At 47.5% G+C, this 25,212-nt stretch overlaps 1 protein-coding gene across 2 annotated transcripts; it reads left to right on the top strand.

Moving 5' to 3' along the window:
• The first annotated feature begins 104 nt into the window (after positions 1-104).
• sh3d21 (SH3 domain containing 21) lies at positions 105-24,654 on the top strand. Of its 2 annotated transcripts, none has more exons than XM_062466470.1 (17): positions 105-267; positions 1,711-1,868; positions 2,460-2,517; positions 3,624-3,733; positions 9,316-9,406; positions 10,950-11,011; positions 11,472-11,517; positions 12,052-12,146; positions 12,623-12,721; positions 12,996-13,047; positions 16,611-16,661; positions 17,024-17,141; positions 18,375-18,537; positions 21,467-21,541; positions 21,755-21,927; positions 22,146-22,209; positions 24,005-24,654. In XM_062466470.1, the coding sequence occupies exons 1-17, from the start codon at positions 264-266 to the stop codon at positions 24,035-24,037; spliced, it is 1,452 nt and encodes a 483-aa protein (XP_062322454.1). In that variant the 5' UTR covers positions 105-263; the 3' UTR covers positions 24,038-24,654. The 2 variants fall into 2 exon arrangements, with proteins under 2 accessions (XP_062322454.1, XP_062322455.1); XM_062466471.1 differs by having other exon boundaries at positions 18,375-18,538; positions 21,483-21,541.
• The last annotated feature ends 558 nt before the right edge of the window (positions 24,655-25,212 follow it).

Raw genomic sequence — 25,212 nt, 5'->3', positions numbered from 1 at the left:
TCTCTCTCTCTCTCTCTCTCTCTCTCTCTCTTTGTCTCAGTGACTCATCCAACTATTGTTTGTTGACTTGTCATTACTACCCAGAGAAAAGTTACCAATGTTAATCTGTGCTGAGGAGGCGTGCCCCTCTCCTGTAGCACAGTGTCAGAATCTCAGGCAACAGTGTCTCTCGCTCACTGCTCTGTGTGGAGGTCTGCCTGTGTGCTCTGGAAGGAGGAACTATCCAGCCAAGCTCTGCTGACAGTACAGCTGACTAACAAGTCATGGGTGAGTGTAATGGTCCCTGGCAGGGCTGTGTTTGAGCCACTTCCACAATGTCTGGCCTTTTTATGTCAGCGGCGATGGAATTAGCATTTGTTTTAAAAAGCTGTCGCAATCTCAAGAAACTATTTTCACTCGAGTCTAAACTGAGTCTGTGGTAGCTTTAGCTCAGACACCCTTTAATTGAACACATGACTTTGGTAAGAATGTCTGTGAGTTGTAAACGAGGGTGGAGTATTGACATGAAACCTGCGTGTGGTTTCACTGTGTGTGTCTGTCGGTTCATGTTTCAGTGCAGGCCAGCGCAGAACCGTAGAAATAATATGTTTGTTGTTGTTATTCAAACATGTTGTTTGTAGACGTGTACCTACTGTCTCGCAAGGTGTAACACCTCACAATGACCAATTCTGTTTTACTGTAAAAGTACGTAGGTCAATGTTGGCCCCCAACCTTTGGACTGACCTGTCATCTCTGTCAGTCCAGTGTTGTACCTTACGAGCTAAGCCTAAACAAATATGCCACAGAAGCTCACTGTATTGTGATTCACAAAAGGAGTTCGCAACAGACGTCCAAGTGGGTTTGTTCAGACAGGGTAAAACTGAGATCTGATGCACAACAATACCATTCCTCTTGAAGGACTTACGTGTCCTGCCAGCCCAACACAATAGCCGTGAGACAGAACCTAAGTGTTCTGTCTGTAGTGTCAGGTTGTGTCCTCCAGCTGCACATACCTGCAGCGCTCCCAGACATGCTCAGACAAGACCAGCTTCTCACTGGATGCTGGGACACATTTGCCATGGAGTCTACGGAAGATTTATTCCTGCACTTACTCAACCAACGATGTTATGGTTGCTTGAATCAAAGTTTTTGCCCTTAGCTGTTTCGCCACCTTTCCATTGTTGTAACGCCATGGGTTACCGGTTTTTGCAGAAATATTACCACAGCATGCTATTTCTACTTACTTTCTATTTCAAAATGTGAACGATAAGGCCTCAAATGACAATATGACTTGAGAACTACTTTAATGTCAATGTTCAAACACATTTCCACCCAGCTCTGGGTGTCTCTCAATGGAACAAGGATTCTTTCAGTCTTTTTGAACCATCATTGGACTTGGGACGTGAGCAGATGTTTAACTGTGGTTCTCTTTGTGACAAGTTAATCACATTAGGAGAGACAGTGGTCTTCATCATGAGATAGTCACATCAGAGCAACAATGATCAGAACAGACTGAAGACAATGTCACAGCACAACGCTTGTTTCCGGAGGAACATCTCAAACACCCATCACACTGCCCAGTACTGTTGTGTCTCCACGGTTACCTTTCCAGTAACGATGTGTCTCCATGGGTGACCTGTCCAGTCACATATCTCTATGGTGACCTGTCCAGTCACGTATCTCTATGGTGACCTGTCCAGTCACGTGTCTTATGGTTACGGTGTGTTGCAGAGGTGCTGGTGCTGATTGACTTCGAGGGCACCATGGGGGATGAGATGACGGTGCGTGCTGGCGAGGTGGTGAAGAAGGTGACCAAGGCGGGCGAGGAGGGCTGGCTGGAGGGGGAGCTGAAGGGGAAGAAAGGGATCTTCCCGGCCAACTTTGTCAAGGTCTCTGTCACCACAGCTCCCTGTACTTGTGTGTGTGGAAATGTACTCATGTGTGTGTTTGTGTGTGTGTGTGGAGATGTACTCGTGTGTGTGTGTGTGTGTGTGTGGAGATGTACTTGTGTGTGTGTGTGTGTGGAGATGTACTTGTGTGTGTGTGTGGAGATGTACTTGTGTGTGTGTGTGTGTGTGGAGATGTGTACTTGCGTGTGTGTGTGGAAATGTACTTGTGTGTGTGTGTGTGTGGAGATGTACTCGTGTGTGTGTGTGTGTGTGGAGATGTACTCGTGTGTGTGTGTGGAGATGTACTTGTGTGTGTGTGTGTGTGTGTGTGTGTGGAGATGTACTCGTGTGTGTGTGTGTGTGTGAGTGTGGAGAGGTATTCATGTGTGTGTGTGTGGAGAGGTATTCGTGTGTGTGTGTGTGGAGAGGTATTCGTGTGTGTGTGTGTGTGTGTGTGTGGAGAGGTATTCGTGTGTGTGTGTGTGTTCACGCTGGGTTTTTTTCACAGAATGTGTTTGTGTGCGTGGAGTTTCTGTGTGTGTGTGTGTTTGCATGTGTTGTGTGTCTTATCACGTTTTCTTGTCCAATCAGGAGGTCCCAGTGTATCTGATTGGAGACACCAAAAGAGAACCAAGGAGTTTAAGGAAATGTATGTTTGTGTTTCTAATCTCTTAACATTACCTTTTTACCGTTTAAAAGTACCCATTATCATATACAGTATAAAGTACTCATTATTATACATCAATTACTCAGTAGTATTTCCAGTCCTCATTCAGTGTGTCTCTACCAGAGTTAAACCTAGATGTGTTTGTAAGCCTCACAATACCACTGCTCACAGTCAAGAAAATCAAAAAGGTTTTGAAGTTACACCCCCTTTTGTCAACAAGTTAAAAAAATGTGAGCTCTTCTGGTCAGACTGCCTGTCGTCCAGAGCTAGAGTTTCTGGTAACACTTTAAAACCAGGTGTTTGTAATAAGAATGAGTTACTAGGTAATAAGGCTGTTATAAAATGCTCATTAACATTCATGTGTGTTATTACATTTACTTTTAGTCATTTAGCAGACGCTCTTATCCAGAGCGACTTACAGTAAGTACAGGGACATTCCCCCCGAGGCAAGTAGGGTGAAGTGCCTTACCCAAGGACACAACGTCATTTGGCGCGGCCGGGAATGGAACTGGCAACCTTTAGATTACTAGCCCGATTCCCTAACCGCTCAGCCACCTGACCCCTAATTAAGACAATATAAGCGTTAATAATATTAGTAAGGGTTAGAGCAAGGGTTAGTTTTAGTGTTATTGTAAGATAAGTGTTGGTTAATAAGTAATAAGGCCCTTATAAGATGTTTACTAACATTGAAATGTGTTAATAAGACTTACTAAGGCCTATTAACTAATGGTTACAGAACGCCCTGGATCTAAAGTGTTACCGAGTTTGTTTACAACGTCTGAAAGAGCGACATGTAAAGAGTACTGCGTGCCCACTGTTACTGAACAGAAGAGTAGCTTTGGAGAAGTCAATGCATCAGAAGCTGAACATGGAGGGGTTGCAATCTGTATCATCTCAGAGCATTCAGTTAGCCCTCAGAGCGCTCAGTTAGACCTCAGAGTGTCTCTGAATGAGTCATTAGTTAGAACAGACATTCTGAGGTGTTTCATCAAGATAATACCACATGTCATTGTGTTAGTCCATTACCGCCAACACTGGAGCTGTTTGGGTCTAACGACCATGTTTGAGAAATGTCTGTTTTTCTGCAGCCAAGGTGACAAAGCAGTCCAGGAAATGTGAAGTGGCCTTCCCCTACAGTCAGCTGAACGAGGATGAGCTGGAACTGGTTGTCGGGGAGACCGTGGAGATCTTGAGAGAGGTGAAGTGCTGCTGTCATCTCCCCTGTACCTGAAACACATGCTAACTAGCTACAGCCTGTCCTCTCTCTACCTGAGACACATGCTAACTAGCTACAGCCTGTCCTCTCTCTACCTGAGACACATGCTAACTAGCTACAGGCTGTCCTCTCTCTACCTGAAACACATGCTAACTAGCTACAGGCTGTCCTCTCTCTACCTGAGACACATGCTAACTAGCTACAGCCTGTCCTCTCTCTACCTGAGACACATGCTAACTAGCTACAGCCTGTCCTCTCTCTACCTGAAACACATGCTAACTAGCTACAGCCTGTCCTCTCTCTACCTGAGACACATGCTAACTAGCTACAGCCTGTCCTCTCTCTACCTGAAACACATGCTAACTAGCTACAGCCTGTCCTCTCTCTACCTGAGACACATGCTAACTAGCTACAGGCTGTCCTCTCTCTACCTGAGACACATGCTAACTAGCTACAGCCTGTCCTCTCTCTACCTGAGACACATGCTAACTAGCTACAGCCTGTCCTCTCTCTACCTGAGACACATGCTAACTAGCTACAGCCTGTCCTCTCTCTACCTGAGACACATGCTAACTAGCTACAGCCTGTCCTCTCTCTACCTGAGACACATGCTAACTAGCTACAGCCTATCCTCTCTCTACCTGAGACACATGCTAACTAGCTACAGCCTGTCCTCTCTCTACCTGAGACACATGCTAACTAGCTACAGCCTGTCCTCTCTCTACCTGAGACACATGCTAACTAGCTACAGCCTGTCCTCTCTCTACCTGAGACACATGCTAACTAGCTACAGCCTGTCCTCTCTCTACCTGAGACACATGCTAACTAGCTACAGCCTGTCCTCTCTCTACCTGAGACACATGCTAACTAGCTACAGCCTGTCCTCTCTCTACCTGAGACACATGCTAACTAGCTACAGCCTATCCTCTCTCTACCTGAGACACATGCTAACTAGCTACAGGCTGTCCTCTCTCTACCTGAGACACATGCTAACTAGCTACAGCCTATCCTCTCTCTACCTGAGACACATGCTAACTAGCTACAGGCTGTCCTCTCTCTATCTGAGACACATGCTAACTAGCTACAGCCTATCCTCTCTCTACCTGAGACACATGCTAACTAGCTACAGCCTATCCTCTCTCTACCTGAGACACCTGCTAACTAGCTACAGCCTGTCCTCTCTCTACCTGAGACACATGCTAACTAGCTACAGCCTGTCCTCTCTACCTGAGACACATGCTAACTAGCTACAGCCTGTCCTCTCTCTACCTGAGACACATGCTAACTAGCTACAGCCTGTCCTCTCTCTACCTGAAACACATGCTAACTAGCTACAGCCTATCCTCTCTCTACCTGAGACACATGCTAACTAGCTACAGCCTGTCCTCTCTCTACCTGAGACACATGCTAACTAGCTACAGCCTATCCTCTCTCTACCTGAGACACATGCTAACTAGCTACAGGCTGTCCTCTCTCTACCTGAGACACATGCTAACTAGCTACAGCCTATCCTCTCTCTACCTGAGACACATGCTAACTAGCTACAGCCTGTCCTCTCTCTATCTGAGACACATGCTAACTAGCTACAGCCTATCCTCTCTCTACCTGAGACACATGCTAACTAGCTACAGCCTATCCTCTCTCTACCTGAGACACATGCTAACTAGCTACAGCCTGTCATCTCCTCTGTATCTGAGACACATGCTAACTAGCTACAGCCTATCCTCTCTCTACCTGAGACACATGCTAACTAGCTACAGCCTGTCCTCTCTCTACCTGAGACACATGCTAACTAGCTACAGCCTGTCCTCTCTCTACCTGAGACACATGCTAACTAGCTACAGCCTGTCCTCTCTCTACCTGAGACACATGCTAACTAGCTACAGCCTGTCATCTCCTCTGTACCTGAGACACATGTTAACTAGCTACAGCCTGTCTTCTCTCTACCTGAGACACATGCTAACTAGCTACAGCCTGTCATATCCTCTGTACCTGAGACACCTGCTTACTAGCTACAGCCTGTCCTCTCTCTACCTGAGACACCTGCTAACTAGCTACAGCCTGTCTTCTCTCTACCTGAGACACATGCTAACTAGCTACAGCCTGTCATCTCCTCTGTATCTGAGACACATGCTAACTAGCTACAGCCTGTCATCTCCTCTGTATCTGAGACACATGTTAACTAGCTACAGCCTGTCTTCTCTCTACCTGAGACACATGCTAACTAGCTACAGCCTGTCTTCTCTCTACCTGAGACACATGCTAACTAGCTACAGCCTGTCCTCTCCTCTGTATCTGAGACACATGCTAACTAGCTACAGGCTGTCCTCTCTCTACCTGAGACACATGCTAACTAGCTACAGCCTGTCTTCTCTCTACCTGAGACACATGCTAACTAGCTACAGCCTGTCATCTCCTCTGTATCTGAGACACATGCTAACTAGCTACAGCCTGTCATCTCCTCTGTATCTGAGACACATGCTAACTAGCTATAGCCTGTCCTCTCTCTACCTGAGACACATGCTAACTAGCTACAGCCTGTCATATCCTCTGTACCTGAGACACCTGCTAACTAGCTACAGCCTGTCCTCTCTCTACCTGAGACACCTGCTAACTAGCTACAGCCTGTCTTCTCTCTACCTGAGACACATGCTAACTAGCTACAGCCTGTCATCTCCTCTGTATCTGAGACACATGCTAACTAGCTACAGCCTGTCATCTCCTCTGTATCTGAGACACATGTTAACTAGCTACAGCCTGTCTTCTCTCTACCTGAGACACATGCTAACTAGCTACAGCCTGTCTTCTCTCTACCTGAGACACATGCTAACTAGCTACAGCCTGTCCTCTCCTCTGTATCTGAGACACATGCTAACTAGCTACAGCCTGTCATCTCCTCTGTATCTGAGACACATGCTAACTAGCTACAGGCTGTCCTCTCTCTACCTGAGACACATGCTAACTAGCTACAGCCTGTCTTCTCTCTACCTGAGACACATGCTAACTAGCTACAGCCTGTCATCTCCTCTGTATCTGAGACACATGCTAACTAGCTACAGGCTGTCCTCTCTCTACCTGAGACACATGCTAACTAGCTACAGCCTGTCCTCTCCTCTGTATCTGAGACACATGCTAACTAGCTACAGGCTGTCCTCTCTCTACCTGAGACACATGTTAACTAGCTACAGCCTGTCTTCTCTCTACCTGAGACACATGCTAACTAGCTACAGTCTGTCATATCCTCTGTACCTGAGACACCTGCTAACTAGCTACAGCCTGTCCTCTCTCTACCTGAGACACATGCTAACTAGCTACAGCCTGTCATCTCCTCTGTATCTGAGACACATGCTAACTAGCTACAGCCTGTCATCTCCTCTGTATCTGAGACACATGCTAACTAGCTACAGCCTGTCCTCTCTCTACCTGAGACACACGCTAACTAGCTACAGCCTGTCATATCCTCTGTACCTGAGACACATGTTAACTAGCTACAGCCTGTCTTCTCTCTACCTGAGACACATGCTAACTAGCTACAGTCTGTCATATCCTCTGTACCTGAGACACCTGCTAACTAGCTACAGCCTGTCCTCTCTCTACCTGAGACACATGCTAACTAGCTACAGCCTGTCATCTCCTCTGTATCTGAGACACATGCTAACTAGCTACATCCTGTCATCTCCTCTGTATCTGAGACACCTGCTAACTAGCTACAGGCTGTCCTCTCTCTACCTGAGACACATGCTAACTAGCTACAGCCTGTCCTCTCTCTACCTGAGACACATGCTAACTAGCTACAGGCTGTCCTCTCTCTACCTGAAACACATGCTAACTAGCTACAGGCTGTCCTCTCTCTACCTGAGACACCTGCTAACTAGCTACAGCCTGTCCTCTCTCTACCTGAGACACCTGCTAACTAGCTACAGCCTGTCCTCTCTCTACCTGAGACACATGCTAACTAGCTACAGCCTGTCATCTCTCTACCTGAGACAGACACACGCTACCTAGCTACAGGGATGTTTAATTCTACACTAGCAGACATTTTTATTCAAATCACAGTGGGGAATATGAGCCTGTGACCTCTTGATCTTCAGTCAAATGCTTTAACCACTAAGACATACACGTCCAGATATTAGAGAAGTCGTAGACTGTCAAATACATTATTTATGAACATTATTATAAACAATACCTTCCCTCAATCTGTGGTTCACACTGTGGGTGTTTTAGACTAAACATACAGTCTAACACAAATACAGTACTGCAGTGCCGATGCTGACAATGAATGCATGGAATGAATGTGCTTGGGTTATATAAGTATCAGATTGACAGGCATACGTTGCTATAAATAGAACTGAACCCGGTTCTCATATTCTTTGTCAAGGTAAGTGAGCCATTCTGGAATGTTCTTTAGAAACCTTGTGAAGTGTGACAGGGAACTGGTGAGACCAGTTCTCAACACGTTTCCGCCTGTCAAGTTATCTCATCGAGAGTCCTCATAATTTCTGAGTAAAAGCTCCAATGTTGATGTTTTGCGTCCTAATCTGCTGCTGGCTGCTCAAATGCAGGTCGCTTCCTTTCAGGAGATGAACAGAAAAACATCAACTGTTGAGCTTTAAAATTATCCTCCCATTTCTCCCTCTTCCCTCCTCTCCCTCCTCCTCCTCCTCTTCCTCCTCCCCCTCCTCCTCTCTCCCCCTCCTCCTCCTTTCTCCTTCCTCCTCCTCTCTCCCACTCCTCCTCCTCTCTCCCCCTCCTCCTCCTCCTTTCCCCTTCCTCCTCCTCTCTCCCACTCCTCCTCCTCTCTCCCCCTCCTCCTCCTCTCCCCCTCCTCCTCCTCTCTCCCTCCTCCTCCTCTCTCCCTCCTCCTCCTCCTCTCTCCCCCTCCTACTCCTCCTCTCTCCCTCCTCCTCTCTCCCCCTCCTACTCCTCCTCTCTCCCTCCTCCTCTTCCTCTCTCCCCCTCCTCCTCCTCCTCTCTCCCTCCTCCTCTCTCCCCCTCCTACTCCTCCTCTCCCCCTCCTCCTCTTCCTCTCTCCCCCTCCTCCTCCTCCTCTCCCCCTCCTCCTGCTCCTCTCTCCCCCTCCTCCTCCTCCTCCTCTCCCCCTCCTCCTGCTCCTCTCTCCCCCTCCTCCTCCTCCTCTCCTCTCCCCCTCCTCCTCTTCCTCTCTCCCCCTCCTCCTCCTCCTCTCCCCCTCCTCCTCCTCCTCTCCCCCTCCTCCTCCTACTCTCTCCCCCTCCTCCTCCTCCTCTCCCCCTCCTCCTCTCTCCCCATCCTCCTCCTCTCTCCCCCTCCTCTCCCCCTCCTCCTCCTCTCTCCCCCTCTCTCCCCCTTCTCCTCCTCTCTCCCTCTGCTCCTCCTCCTCTCTCCCCCTGCTCCTCCTCTCTCCCCCTCCTCCTACTCCTATCTCCGCCTTCTCCTCCTCCTCTCTCCCCCTCCTCCTCTCTCTCCCTCCTCCTCCTCTCTCCCCCTCCACCTCCTCCTCTCTTCCGCCTCCTCCTTCTCCTCTCTTGGCCTGTCGCTGGTGTGTGTTCCTCCGCCTGTGGTGCTTCCTGTCCCGTGCTCTGCAGATCGAGGATGGCTGGTGGATGGGGATGAAGGACGGCCGAATTGGAGCGTTTCCCTCCAATTTCGTCAAAGAGATCTTCGTCTCTCCGAAAGGTGCGTCTCGTCCCAGTGTCCACACAGCCGCCACACCAGGGACGTGGGCTTGTTTTCAAATGTGGGTGGAACAGCTGTTTTAATAACTGAGGATGCGGCCGTTAAATATGATTTTATTCATATAAAGTGGGAGGGACAGATTTGACATTTTCAACGGTGAGTGATGAAACCTAGGCCCCTGCATAACCGGCGTAGTCGTGTCGCTCTGCGGTCACTTCCCTCCCGATCCTCCCCACACTGAGGTTTGAACTCTTTCCTCCCGATCCTCCCCACACTGAGGTTTGAACTCTTCCCTCCCGATCCTCCCCACACTGAGGTTTGAACTCTTCCCTCCCGATCCTCCTCACACTGAGGTTTGAACTCTTCCCTCCCGATCCTCCCCACACTGAGGTTTGAACTCGTCCTCCCGATCCTCCCCACACTGAGGTTTGAACTCTTCCCTCCCGATCCTCCCCACACTGAGGTTTGAACTCTTCCCTCCCGATCCTCCCCACACTGAGGTTTGAACTCGTCCTCCCGATCCTCCCCACACTGAGGTTTGAACTCTTCCCTCCCGATCCTCCCCACACTGAGGTTTGAACTCTTCCCTCCCGATCCTCCCCACACTGAGGTTTGAACTCGTCCTCCCGATCCTCCCCACACTGAGGTTTGAACTCTTTCCTCCCGATCCTCCCCACACTGAGGTTTGAACTCGTCCTCCCGATCCTCCCCACACTGAGGTTTGAACTCGTCCTCCCGATCCTCCCCACACTGAGGTTTGAACTCTTTCCTCCCGATCCTCCCCACACTGAGGTTTGAACTCGTCCTCCCGATCCTCCCCACACTGAGGTTTGAACTCGTCCTCCCGATCCTCCCCACACTGAGGTTTGAACTCTTTCCTCCCGATCCTCCCCACACTGAGGTTTGAACTCGTCCTCCCGATCCTCCCCACACTGAGGTTTGAACTTGTCCTCCCGATCCTCCCCACACTGAGGTTTGAACTCTTTCCTCCCGATCCTCCCCACACTGAGGTTTGAACTCTTTCCTCCCGATCCTCCCCACACTGAGGTTTGAACTCTTTCCTCCCGATCCTCCCCACACTGAGGTTTGAACTCTTTCCTCCCGATCCTCCCCACACTGAGGTTTGAACTCTTTCCTCCCGATCCTCCCCACACTGAGGTTTGAACTCTTCCCTCCCGATCCTCCCCACACTGAGGTTTGAACTCTTCCCTCCCGATCCTCCCCACACTGAGGTTTGAACTTGGTACCTTTGACATAAACAGCGCTTTAACCAGCCGCACCATCAAGCATCTCGCTCTTCGATGGTGCGGGTGGGGGCGGTATCCATACTGAGGAGTGAGTTAAACCAGTTCAACTCAGTTCCACCTGCTCACACACCTGCTCACACACCGTACGGCTGAGAGCTGCTCTTGGTTCTTGTGAGGACTGACAGCTTCACAGAGCGGATCCTGATCTGAGTGATCCGTGTTCTCCTCATAGCAGAGTACTGTACCCTCACTGCTGGTCCAGATGGACAGGACTGACTCTGGTGGATGTGTTGCAGATGTGAAGCAGAACGAGGGCCGGCCCAGGCCGAAGCTCTCCGACGCAGTCTTCAGTAAAGAGGTACAGTTCAGATCGCTGCCACTGGAAGCATGGGCAAAACTTTACATTCAGGTTGCATTAACTTCATGCGACTATCAGTACCTATAGTGTGACCATTGGAGGTTCATAAGAATTCCTAAATGTAATTTAATGGTGTGAAGTGTTAATGGTATGGATTTTGAAAGTGTCAGTTGAAGGTTGCGTCACCAAAACAAGATCAGTATTGACATCCACTTATCCCTGTGAAGCCCAGCCTCTCCCATACCAATATATAATATATAATATATGTTATAAGTATAATGCGCACAGCTTAACTGTCAGTGTACAGTAGTTATTACATAGCAGTTCCTATGTAACTACAATGTTTTTACTACGGGTACTGCCATTTAGTTGCACGGTAGTTAAGGTAACCACAACGTATTAACCACAAGTGTTGTCGAAGGTTGTTTACTATACGTACGTGTTCTGTGTTTTTGAGCAGAACAAGCTGTCTCAGAGGACCAGCGTGAGGAACAAGACGAAGAACGGTGAGTCCACGCATCTCATGTTGCTGTCAGAAGGCCCCCAACAGCCACCCTCCACGCTGCTCTCACTGCCCCCTCACACACAGCACAGCACCCTACACACCTTCCGCTCACCTGGTTCTGGAAGGCTATTTCTAGAACAAACGTCCTGCATGGTCTATGCAGACGACAGCTCATTGTTGTTGTGACAGAGACTGACATCGTTTTGAACCCGAGGGCTTTCCGGGCGTGGACACACTGAAACACTAACTCTTACCTTGACTCCACGTCAGGGATTATGTTGGAGGTCAAGTCAGAGGTCAAGTCTTTCCAGTGGAATCTCAGTGCAGACACAAACACTAACTCCAGTCATACATAGATGAGGGTTTAAGCCTGCCAGGACAATTGTTCCGAACAACTCATGACAAAAGAATCATTCCATCACTTTTAGACACATCATTAGAAGGGCATTTCAGTAATAACCTGGTTCAGCAGAAACACCCATTCCATTCACACCTTCTACTGTCTCTCTGCTCTCCCCGCTCTGCCTCCCTGCAGTGAAGGAATGCTGCCAGGTCATGTTCGACTACTCTGCGCTGACGGACGATGAGCTGTCGCTCCAGAAGGGCGACATGGTTACGATCATCTCCAAGGTTTGAGACGTTCTAAGTTTGCGTCCTCCCGTCCAACAGTATTCAGCCCGTGTTCCTCCATCTCTTCTCCTGACACAGCTTCCTGAAGTCATTTTATTACAACATGCTAACGCAGAGACTAACGAGGCGGCCGTGACCTCACAGGCCTTCTAGTCTCTGAGCTGCCAACGCCGTGGCTCTCTTATCTCATAGGAAACTTTGACGGGAGGATGACAGACACAATCTACTGTATGACGCAGCAAAGTCCAATTACATGGAATAGAGCAACTGTCGAAATCAGAAACAATTGATGTTATCAGTGGGGGAAAAAACGATTTTCCGTAGAGAGCTTTTGAAGACGTCACGATATCTACAGCTGCGATCGACTGTGTTTCCCGTGGCCTTGTGATGACCCGTCACGCAGAGATGTCGGCTTGCCATGGACACAGTGCGGTTCTCCCAGGCGCTCATTATTCCCTCTCATGTGCCCCCGGCAGGACACGGAGGACGAGGGGTGGTGGGAGGGAGAGCTGAACGGACACCGCGGTTTCTTCCCTGACAACTTCGTCATGGTGATACCAACTGACATGCTTCAAGTGAGTGGATCTGGGAAGTTGTTTTTATCAGAATTCACAGAGAATTTCCCGCATTCCTAGGGATTTTTCATTATAATTTCTTTTTTGCTAAAGGTTATGAAGCCAAGGACGCATCTTCCAGTAATTATTATAAATTATTATCGGTTATTTACTCGACAGATCAGGTTGTAAACCTTTTCATCTGTAGCTGCTGAAGTCTGGGAGATGTCTCTGAGAACAGAATCTGAGTTGTTAATCTGTAGTGTGTGTGTGTGTGTTATTTCTTCTCTTGCAGTCCGGGTCTACCAGCCTCCCGCCGGTTCGGAAAGGCACAGAGAGACGATCAGGTGAGACCTACTTACTGTAAAATCAAAACAACCACTACGACAGGAAGTGGCAGTGACAGCCAATGCATTGTTGCACAGTATTATAATTGTTCTTACTGTTCACCCTGGTTGGAAGCTGAGGGGTTGATATCACTGTGGCTAGTAAAGACCAACCATTCCTTGACTTTAACCACCAAAATACTGTCAGAACTCTGCACTTCTGATCCTTGATTTTCACTTTGGATAAAAGCATCTGATAAATGAATACAATTGTAATGTTATTACATATATATAAAGTATAACAGAAAGTAGCAGCCCTAATAAAGGTCCTAATGAGCCGAAGGGGTTAGAACAGAGAGTCTGCTTGTAGATATGATGTTCTGAGAGAGCTGGCATCTGGATCGCTCCCACCAGGAGAGGATGAATGGTGGGACTGAGCTCTAGTTTCCTCAGTCTGGCATGGCGTTGTTGTTCTAAGGCTGGTTCACACTGCCCAAACAAACACCAACAGCCAACAGTTGTTATGTTGTGTTGGTTTGGTTTGGTGTGTTGAGTTGGTTTGGTGTGATGTGTTGTGTTGTGTTTTATTTTTTATTTAACCTTTATTTAACCAGGCAGAATCATTTAAGAACAAATTCTTATTTTCAAAGATGGCCTGGCAAAAAGCAAAAGCTTTTTGAGGGAGAGAGGAAAGGGGCTATGGAATACAAATCTGGTTAAAAGCATAACGGCACACAACCACAGCAGTACAACATACAGAAGAAAAACAATCAGGGCATTTGTACATAGGGAATCAGAGAGGATAAAAACATGTAAAAGCACAAGAACACAAAGCAAGACACAGACTATTTACACCAGACAACAACCACAATCAAGACATAGACTGACTGGCAGGAATGAACAGAGGATACAGGCAGGTGAGAAACAGACAAGGCAACATTGGTGCAACAGTAGGACTAAACTAGACAGTTGGCAACAGATCATACAGACAGACCATGGGGATGAATAGGACAACAAATACTAAGGGGAGGGGTTAACAGGTGAGAGAGCATTTACAGAAATCGGTGAGGATGAGTGAAATGTTTTTTTTGAAGGCAGGGATGGAAATGAATGTGTCCAGTTTGAGATGTTTTTGCAGAGCATTCCAGTCAGAGGCGGCAGCGGACTGAAATGATGCTAGCCCTAGGATGGATTTGTGTTTGGGAATTTTTAACTGGAAGTAGAGAGAGGACCGGGTGTTGTGTGTGACAGGAAGCGGATGCAGCAGGTGAGCCAGGTAGGGGGGTGTCCGGTGAAGAAGGGCCTTGTAGATGAGGATAAGCCAGTGAATATTACGATGGGTGTGAAGTGAGGGCCAGTTGACCAGGGAGTAAAGAGTACAGTGATGCGCGTGGGAAGGGGCGTTAGTGGCAAGCAGAGTGATAGAGAGTGGATAGTGGTGTGTTGGTTTGGTGTGATTTGCCTCTTGGTGTTTGTTGGGACAATGTGAAATGACACTATTGTCTTTCCAAACCCTTCTAAACCCAACAGCCAACAAGAGAATGTTTGGTGCTTGTTGTTGCTTGTTGGACAAGGTTTGAGCAGAGTGAACAGGCCTGTAGCGTGTAGCGTATAGCGTGTAGCGTGCAGCGTGTAGCGTGTAGCGTGTGACTGAACATGGTTGGAACTGCTGCACAATCAGCACTATCAGTTTGGAAGGCTGTCAGTCTTCATATCTGCATTGCTCTGTTAGTGTGTGATGTTTTGGCCGACGTGGCTCCCTGATGTAAGTAGAAGCTTGAGAGCACGATCCCTAGAAGAACATCATGCTTCAATACGTGAATCTGCCGTGCTGTCTAATAATAGCTTGTTCTGATAGCGGGTTGGCTTGCCATCACACAAAACCACACTGAGGTTTTATGACCAAAACCGCCATCCATTGTTCTTTTGACCTTGCGCAATTCAGATGTCTTGAGAGCTTATGTAACCCCAGTAGAGGACGATAGTGTGAGGCAAACATTTGTCATGTTTTGTCGAGGATGCACTAGTTTTGTTCCGTCACAAAGTCAGATCTGTCAGCCGGAACTCGTCACGTTTAGCTAGCGTGCTAGGCTCTCTGTTAGCTGATGCTCTTCAGAGATGTCAGAGGCTGGCCAGGCTTAAAATAGTCCCATACGAATGCTATCTCCTAAAGTGTTTTTCTGAATGTGACCTTTTGTGAAGGACGGGTGCAGTGTTGTTTGGTGAAAGGGCCCCTCTAGATCATCTGAAATAGAGAGATAGAGGATGGGTGAGAGACTGCTGCTGCAGAGGATGTGGAGCTCATATCAGGAGGCTTTCAGCACTAAAGAGGATGTGGTGGCAGAACAGTTTCATCTACAACACTCCAAATCCTGCCTGAACACACACACACACACACCAACACTTAGACATACACACATTTCTGCTTATGTTTGAATTGGTGAAGTGCTTATTAGGTAACTTGCTGTTTGGTTAGCTGCTAGCAGTTTTGTGAACTTTATCAGTCTCTGTGTTTCGTAGAAACCTCTTTTATTTGATGCTTCTTCATCCAAAGATCTACAGTTTAACGACAGAAAGTCTTACTGTAACTTCAGCCTCCCAGTTCCATATTCTACATGACACATATATGTAGAGATTTGTTCCCTGAAAAGTTCTTCAGGAGACTGCAGTAACTACAAAATCATTTCCCCAGGATTCCCATCCCTCTATTTTCACGCTCACTAGGGAAATGTCACAGGAAGTCGTAGACCATGGTGTGGGTGGAAGGCAGGGGGGGTGGGGGGGCTGGTCATGTGACCAGGCGTCTTGGAGGAAGCGGAGGGCGGAGCCCGAAGAGAGGTCTTGTCTGGGTTGTGTTCACAGACGGGCCAAGGAGCTGCTCTCTCTCTGGTCTGTGGATGGTTGGACTGAAGGTTTAAAGGCTTGTTTTGGTATGGCCACAGGTAGGCTTCACGGTTCAGGTGTTTCTCTGCTGGGAAGGTGTGAAACTCACTCCTTCACAAGGCTGCTGTGTGTTTGGGTGCCTGTGCCGCCCAGGGTCTGAGCGTTTGACTGGAATGATTAGATGGAGCTACAGAAGCTACGCAGAGATTCGTTTGTAGGTTTGTGGCTACTGTAGGTGTCCACAATCCATCTCTGCTGACCCCTGGGAATGGTGGACTGGCTTCAAACAAACAAAGAGAGAGTGTGTGCATATTTGTGTGCGTGTGTGTTTGTGAATGTGTGTTTGTGTGTGTCAGCTGCTGTCAGGCCTGGCCCTGGGGATCTATGTTGGTACTAGTGCTGGCCCCAGCTGTGACCTGGCCTGCTCCAGGGAGCTGCAAGCCTGTGGGATCCCATGTTACCGCACTCAGGCTAGGACGCAATAAAAGCAACGAACATTAGCATTGTTTACTTGAGCCACAATAACGTTTACCAGTGTGTACTGGTAGAGACTAAAGGAAGTTTTTTAACGTGAGAAAGGGTACATTCTGGTCTATTTTGGGTTGTTTTTACGAGCAATTATATTTGTCTGATATACATTAAAAAAATGTCCATCATTGTTAAACCTTTTAATGACTTATTCACTTGTTGTCTTGTTTCAGTCAAGGTTGAGGCTTCAGCCATGGAGAAGGGGATCCCAGCGAAGCCTAAAGGTAAGACTACCATGCTGTTGCTGTTACTGTGCTGTTACTGGTGCTGTTACTTTTACTGTGCTGTTACTGTGCTGTTACTGGTGCTGTTACTGTACTGTTACTGGTGCTGTTACTGTGCTGTTACTGGTGCTGTTACTGGTGCTGTTACTGGTGCTGTTACTGTTACTGTGCTGTTACTGTGCTGTTACTGTGCTGTTACTGGTGCTGTTACTGTGCTGTTACTGTGCTGTTACTGTTACTTTGCTGTTACTCTGCTGTTACTGTTACTGTGCTGTTACTGTACTGTTACTGTGCTGTTACTGTGCTGTTACTGTGTTGTTACTGTGTTGATCTTCTATGTCTAACTCATCTATGTTGTCCAGATGAGAAAGCAGAGAGTAAGGACCTAAGAGCCAACCCCCCCACCAAGGTGAAGCTGCCCAGCATCAACAGGCCGTCTCCTCCCCCCGTCAAGGACAAGCCTGCCAAGCCTGCGCCCAGGTGAGTAGAGCGTCTCTCCCTAGCCTGCGCCCAGGTGAGTGGAGCGTCTCTCCCTAGCCTGCGCCCAGGTGAGTGGAGCGTCTCTCCCTAGCCTGCGCCCAGGTGAGTGGAGCGTCTCTCCCTAGCCTGCGCCCAGGTGAGTGGAGCGTCTCTCCCTAGCCTCAGCTCTCCTCGCCCTGACGTTGTGTCGGACCTCCAGCTTGTCACGGCTCCCCCGTCATGAGGTTCCTGGTGCTTCGTTCCTTGTTGCTGCGGCATGACATCCACCCATGTTCATGCGTGAGGCCCTCTCTTACCCTACACACCATCATTCAGAGAGGGTCCTAGAATGTTCTCAGCAGACAGAAGGATCTCCCACCCAGCAGGACAGATGAATGGGGCACATGTTCGATGATCTAAACTGCTGTTCAAAGAAGCAGAATGTCCGTTAAATCACACTTCGGAAACAGTTTGTTTTTGTTTTCGCTAGCCCTCGCATAAAGCCTTCTCTGAGTGCCCTGGTTGCCATGGCGTTCTGAATGCCAGGATCGCCGAGCTAGTCTGGAAACTAGGATGAGTCACAGTGGGCCTGAACAGACTACAGCAGGCAGCTATTTCCTGTTTCCTGTACAGCACACACCCACACACGCACGCACACAAACACGCACATGCACGCACGCACACTCACACACGCATGCACGCACACGCATGCACGCACACATGCTCAGAAGCATTCATGCATAAAAGCACCCCCACACACACACACACACACTGAGGCAACAAAAACGCTCCTGTGTTAAAGGGACTACTGACAGAGGAAACCGCATGGCCATGTTTACATGGAAGGGTGTGATTTTCACCCGGGATCAGAGACTCAGTGTCCATGTTGGCAGGAGTCACCTGAGGTGGAACCCCGCCAGGTATGAGACGAGGCTCCGCCCCCCCTGCTGCTGGGGTGAGGCGCCTGAACACAGAAATCACAGCGCTTTATCATAGTTGGTTTCACAGTTTCTGTGGTTTTGACGGAAGGCCTTTTATTATCACCCGCCTTTGTGCGTCCTTCTGCTTGTGCCCTCGCCACACTTGGACTTCCCCTCAGAGAACTCACTGTGACGAGAAACACGTGTGCAAAAACAACAACACAACAGCAGCCTACAGTCATTATTAAGCTTCAGCTCATTTATGATGCTTCTGTTTCACCCTCTTCCTCTCCTCCCCCCTCCTCCCCCTCCCCCTCCTCTCCTGCTGCACCAGGCCCAACGGTGCCCTCCCTCCCCCCTCCTCCCCTAACCCCGTGGAGGAGGGCAACCTGGACCAGTTTGATGGCATGGACGTGTCTACAGAGAAGCTGAACCACCCCACGGCCACCAGGGCCAAGCCCCCCCAGAGGAGACCCCCCTCGGGCCCCCTCACACACGTAGGTGCCCATCCTCACCACCAGGGGGTGCCAGCACAGGAAGCTCCTCCAGGAAGCTGGGCCCCTCTGAGGCTGGGATCAGTGGGGCAGTCGATGGGCGTCAGAGCAGGGGTGGAGCAGGGGTGGAGCAGGGGTGGAGCAGGGCTGGAGGTGTGTTTTCTAATGTGGGGGACAGCTGGATAACTGAGGATGCGGACCATCATTATAATTTCCTTATTAAGAAGTGGGGGGGGGGGGGGACAGATTTACAATTTTCAGAAAGAAAGGAAATCTGCCCCCTGGGACAGAACGAGAGAGTGTATTGTTAATATTACTTCTTAAACTATTTATGTACAATAAGAGTCTAAAAAGATTGGAATTGAATCAAATGTTAATATTGAAAGTATACAAACTTGTTCAGTCACCACCACCCCAGAGGTGAGGTCAGTAATAGTGTAGCACTGTCTCACCAATGACTAATCAGTTTTTCTCCAGTGAGTCAAAGTTTCCCTGCGGGCAGAGGTTATATTGGTGTGTGTTTCTTTAAGAGGTATCTAGGGGGCGTTGCTAGTTTCAGAGTTCCCCGACAGGAAGTTTTACTAGCATTTACATTTATGCATTTAGCAGACGCTTTTATCCAAAGCGACTTCCAAGAGAGAGCTTTACAAAGTGCATAGGTCACTGATCATAACAACGCGATAGCCCCAAACATTGCAGGTAGCCAAAACATGAAGCATACATTGTGAAAAGCTATATTATTATTTTGAAGAAAATCTAATTGGGTGTGCTTTGCCTTCGGCAAGGGCACAACCTTTGTTCTCTCACATATATATTATTGGGTGTGCTCAAGCCTTCGGTGAGAGCACAACCTTTGTTCTCTCACATATATATTTACTATTATTTATTTTTGCCCCCCTAAATCTTTGTCAATATTTGGCCTACATAGACAACCTAGGTGTCAAAAGTTACGTCTTGGTAGCGATTGAGTTGCTTGTATTTATATTTAGGTTCCGTTGCATGGTGTCGGCTGAAGTTAAGTTTTTGTGTCGAAAAGTGAAGCTAACGGTGGCTAATTTGCTAGCCAGTCACTGACGTTACTAACGTCACTAACGTCACGAAAACACTCGTGACTACCTGTAGCAGAACATTCGTTTCACATCTGTTAACTTGGGGGATAGCTAGGCTAACTATAGCTTTACTGCAAGGCAGCTGCAGAAACGCCACAAGCAAAGAGGCCAGGGTGATAACTATTTACTCATTTTACTTTGTGATGTGAAACACAATTATGAAATGTAATGTACAATATTAGCTGATATTATTAAGGAAGTAGGCCCACATCTACTTTTGGAAACGGTAGTCTACTATTTCACTGAAGCATTAGCATGACATTAGCCTCTGTTGCCCGGGCAACACATACCACAGTGGTCTATGATGCATCTGTTTTCAATCGTTAAAATAAACATTCCTCACAAATACATTTTCTTTGTGGGATTTACTATGACATTACATTACAAGTAAACGATTTGTTGGTGAAATTATCATTACCTGTGGTTTCAAACCAGTGTTGCTCATTGCAACGCTGTAGCCTACGTGAGACACAAGACAAAAACATCTAACTTACACAGCTGTTTAGGAAGTCAAACGGCGACAGAACATGTTCGGCACTCCCCTTACTTAAATCAAAAGTCTTTCAATAGGTGAAACTATCTAACTACTAACCTGAACTTCATTGCCACAGCCTAAACTTTGTCAATCTGTTCATGAAAATAATTAATTTCAGCCTAAACCGTACAACGGAACGTTTAATCGAATTCAACCAACGCAATCGCTACCAAGACGAACACAGCAGTAGTCTAGTACTGTACTGTAGTAGTAGAATTTACCGGGGCAGCTTCTCCACACAGGGCTATATCGCATTTTGCGTTGTTACTGACAATGATGCTACCAGTGAGCTTTTTATGAATGAGCGATTTTCCACTAAATAAATGTCAAGCTTATTTACGTTTTGGGGGGCATATTTTCAGTTAGCAGATGGTACTGTTTGAATCGCGATTCCATCTTCTACTGCCGGGTAACGTCGTAGAATAATCTTCAAAGGGGGTTCTTTATTAATGAATGAATGCAATGAGTAGGCTAAATGCCTGAAAATATCATGAGAAGGGAAAAACTTAAAATGACGTTTAAGTCATAGAGATTAGGTACATTTTTACACCGGTCTGCCAAATGTATTCGTTTTGATTCAACGATGAGGCTGCCTCTTGCAGGGGAAATGAGAAGACATCTATTTCATTCTACACTTCACTCGTATTTTCAGTTGTAAATGAGCAGCAAAAAAAAAATGTCATTCAAAAACGGACCCCTGTGCAACCGACGGAAGCAAGCACACCCTACAATTTCCCCAGAAATTGTACCCTCTCTAGTTATTATAAGGAGTTGTATGCAAGAGATTAGGTTTTTATCACAGTGTTACATGTTTCTGCAGACAAAATACACCTGAGGTAGAATAAGCTTTCCAAGAATATACAATTCATTTAAGTATTTTGGGTCATATAAGTTATTTCTTAACTTGCTGAGACAAATTACAATAAAAGATCGTAACAGACCATTATTTAAGGTTTTGTTTACTTGGCGAAGGTTGTATAAAATCATTAAAAAAAGAAAAAAAAAGAAGAAAAAAAGCAGGAAGGTATGTCCTTCCCAGAAATTGCCTGGTAGCAACATTAGTGATGAAACACATTCTTGTACTTTGGTGTTTGTGGCGCCAAATGCAATTGTACATAACTTGATTTAATCGTGTAAAAGCCCTTTGAACGCAGTAATTTTGCTCACTGCTGTTTGCAAGAGTTGCTGACATACAGGGAGTGTTACAAACAGGAAGTGTGACCGACACAGGAAGTGTGTGAGTGCTGGCAGTCCTGGAGGTGTTTGATTGGTTGCTGTCGTTCCCCAGGTTCCTGGGGCCCCGGACCTGACAGAAGCTGCAGTGTCACCCAAGAAGATCCAGACAGAGAAGATCCAGACTAAAGTACAACAGTTGGTTTAATCTTCTTCTTTGTGTAAATTGATCCAGCATGTCAGCTGACCCAGTCTAGTGGAGATGTGTCAGCTGACCCAGTCTAGTGAAGATGTGTCAGCTGACCCAGTCTAGTGAAGATGTGTCAGCTGACCCAGTCTAATGGAGATGTGTCAGCTGACTCTGATTCTGCTGCTGGTCACCTGCTGATCGTTGTGGTTGCAGGTTGCAGAAAACCTGGCACCGACCTGCTCTAAAGCAGAGCCCCAGCCCAGGACCTCTCCCCCAGCCCGGCCGGCCCCGCCCAAGGCTGCAGGAGAGGGGGCTTCCCAGGATGGCCTGCAGGCTGAGGTCAAAGAGCTCAGGATGGCCCTGGAACTGCTACAGGCACGGCATGTGTGAGTACTGCCCTCTTCTGGCCACTCATGGAATAGGCATATTTTCTTTAATATCATTAGCAAATAAAAGTATTGGCATTATTTCAAGGTATAGCCTAAAACAGCTTAGTAACTTGGTAAGATAACTGACCAATTAACTACTCAGCATCTGTAACTTGTCTGGATCATTCTGGAAATGGTAAATGTCTTTTTTAAGCTGTTGTCTCCTCACTCACCAGGCGAGACATTGAGGAACTGAAAGAAGAACTGAATGAGGAGAGGACCAAACGCACAGCTCTGCAGGTTAGTGAGGTGACCTAGACCTCCACAACCTAGACCACAACCTAGACCACAACCTAGACCTCCACAACCTAGACCTCCACAACCTAGACCTCCACAGCCTAGACCACAACCTAGACCTCCACAACCTAGACCACAACCTAGACCTCCACAACCTAGACCTCCACAACCTAGACCACAACCTAGACCTCCACAACCTAGCCCTCCACAATCTAGACCACAACCTAGACCTCCACAACCTAGACCTCCACAACCTAGACCACAACCTAGACCTCCACAACCTAGCCCTCCACAACCTAGACCACAACCTAGACCTCCACAACCTAGACCTCCACAACCTAGACCTCCACAACCTAGACCACAACCTAGACCACAACCTAGACCTCCAAAACCTAGACCTCCACAACCTAGACCTCCACAACCTAGAACACAACCTAGACCACAACCTAGACCTCCACAACCTAGACCTCCACAACCTAGACCTCCACAACCTAGACCACAACCTAGACCACAACCTAGACCTCCACAACCTAGACCTCCACAACCTAGACCACAACCTAGACCTCCACAACCTAGACCTCCACAACCTAGACCTCCACAACCTAGACCACAACCTAGACCTCCACAACCTAGACCTCCACAACCTAGACCTCCACAACCTAGACCACAACCTAGACCTCCACAACCTAGACCTCCACAACCTAGACCACAACCTAGACCTCCACAACCTAGACCACAACCTAGACCACAACCTAGACCTCCACAACCTAGACCTCCACAACCTAGACCACAACCTAGACCTCCACAACCTAGACCTCCACAACCTAGACCTCCACAACCTAGACCTCCACAACCTAGACCACAACCTAGACCTCCACAACCTAGACCACAACCTAGACCTCCACAACCTAGACCTCCACAACCTAGACCTCCACAACCTAGACCTCCACAACCTAGACCTCCACAACCTAGACCACAACCTAGACCACAACCTAGACCAACTCAATATAGACTCCACAACCTAGACCACAACCTAGACCAACTCAATATAGACTCCACAACCTAGACCTCCACAACCTAGACCACAACCTAGACCACAACCTAGACCTCCACAACCTAGACCTCCACAACCTAGACCACAACCTAGACCTCCACAACCTAGACCTCCACAACCTAGACCTCCACAACCTAGACCTCCACAACCTAGACCACAACCTAGACCTCCACAACCTAGACCTCCACAACCTAGACCACAACCTAGACCTCCACAACCTAGACCTCCACAACCTAGACCTCCACAACCTAGACCTCCACAACCTAGACCACAACCTAGACCACAACCTAGACCTCCACAACCTAGACCTCCACAACCTAGACCTCCACAACCTAGACCTCCACAACCTAGACCACAACCTAGACCTCCACAACCTAGACCACAACCTAGCCCTCCACAACCTAGACCTCCACAACCTAGACCACAACCTAGACCTCCACAACCTAGACCTCCACAACCTAGACCAACTCAATATAGACTCCACAACCTAGACCACAACCTAGACCAACTCAATATAGACTCCACAACCTAGACCACAACCTAGACCACAACCTAGGCCACAACCTAGACCAACTCAACATAAACTCCACAAGACCTGTGCTAGACCACAACCTAGATATTCACTACATAGACCACCACAACCTAGACCAGCTCAACCTAGACCACCACCTAAACCTCCACCCATACAACCATGTGAGGAACTGAGTGATCTAATGACCCCTAACTCTAATCCTCCCTGTGCAGGAGGAAGTACAACGTCTTCTGCCCAAACATTAACCCCCTCCGGTACTGCTCAGTGCACAGCCCTCACGCTCTGCAGGGCCCGGCCCTGGAATGGTGAACGGGACCGAGGCTAACAGGAAGTGAGGCGGAGAGAGGGAGGGGACGCAGACCGATACAGTAGCTGTGTCTCCCTGGTAACTGTAGCTAAGGATACCGGAGGAATAGAATCCGTCTGGTTGCTTAGTGATAGAGAATGCTGGACCTTGACGCTGTGAGCAGATATTTAAACGTTTGACTTTGCCTGAAAGGAAAATTTGATCGTGTAGTGGGGATGTTGCAGTTCTTGTGATGGTCAGTCCGCTGCCCCCTGTGGAAGAGATAGATGGTACACACCAAGGAAGAATGGAGGGTAACATGTTTTTCTTTCTTTCCAATATGGGCTTTTTTTATTACTATTTTGTAGTTACGTAAGTGGAACTATTTTGATAATTAAAAAAAAGTATGACTTAATTATTACTTTTGAACATCACAAATTTCTTTATTCTTGTACACACTGTAAACTGCAATTGTATATAAAAGCTACTGTGTTTTAAAATGTTTTTGTTTTTATGAAGCAGCTTGCATCTGTGGACATTGTCATTGTTTTGGAATTACATGGTTGTGGAAATGTTCTTTTAAGTTGTAGTGTTTCTTTCATCCACAAGGGGGAGCCTTTGCTCTGCTATTGTCGGATGTAACACAAACGTTTGTAACTTCTTTACATTTACATTACATTTAGTCATTTAGCAGACGCTCTTATCCAGAGCGACTTACAGTAAGTACAGGGACATTCCCCCGAATGAAGTGCCTTGCCCAAGGCATGACCGGGAATCGAACTGGCAACCTTCGGATTACTAGCCCGATTCCCTCACCGCTCAGCCAACAGACTCTTTAGACTTTATTAACTACTGGAAAGCAACAGTAGTTAGTTTGTTCCTTTGCAAGAATTCTCAACCAATCTTTTACGTAATCAAGTTGGGTTAAAGTGTGTTACATTTATTTATTGTTTCAACATTGTTTAAAAATGGCTGCGTAGTCAAACTGAATAGAAAATAATGAACACCAAGAATAAAATAAACAAAATCTTGATTTTTCCACCAGAAAAGCTTGCAGGCGCTGTGTCCAGCAGCTGTATAAAGAACATATCAGAGTTCACACTGGATATCTAAACTCCCAAACTTAGAACAAGA

Source organism: Osmerus eperlanus, chromosome 7 (genome assembly GCF_963692335.1).
Source record: "Osmerus eperlanus chromosome 7, fOsmEpe2.1, whole genome shotgun sequence".
Classification (NCBI taxonomy): Eukaryota; Metazoa; Chordata; class Actinopteri; order Osmeriformes; family Osmeridae; genus Osmerus; species Osmerus eperlanus.
This window is presented reverse-complemented; position numbering and strand designations above follow the sequence as displayed.

Bases quoted from the DNA above. Each gene is read 5' to 3' on its own strand.
- sh3d21 (XM_062466470.1), top strand. The intron at 11,012-11,471 runs GTACAGTTCAGA...GTTTTTGAGCAG, and splicing joins ACGCAGTCTTCAGTAAAGAG to AACAAGCTGTCTCAGAGGAC. The intron at 13,048-16,610 runs GTGAGACCTACT...GTCTTGTTTCAG, and splicing joins AGGCACAGAGAGACGATCAG to TCAAGGTTGAGGCTTCAGCC.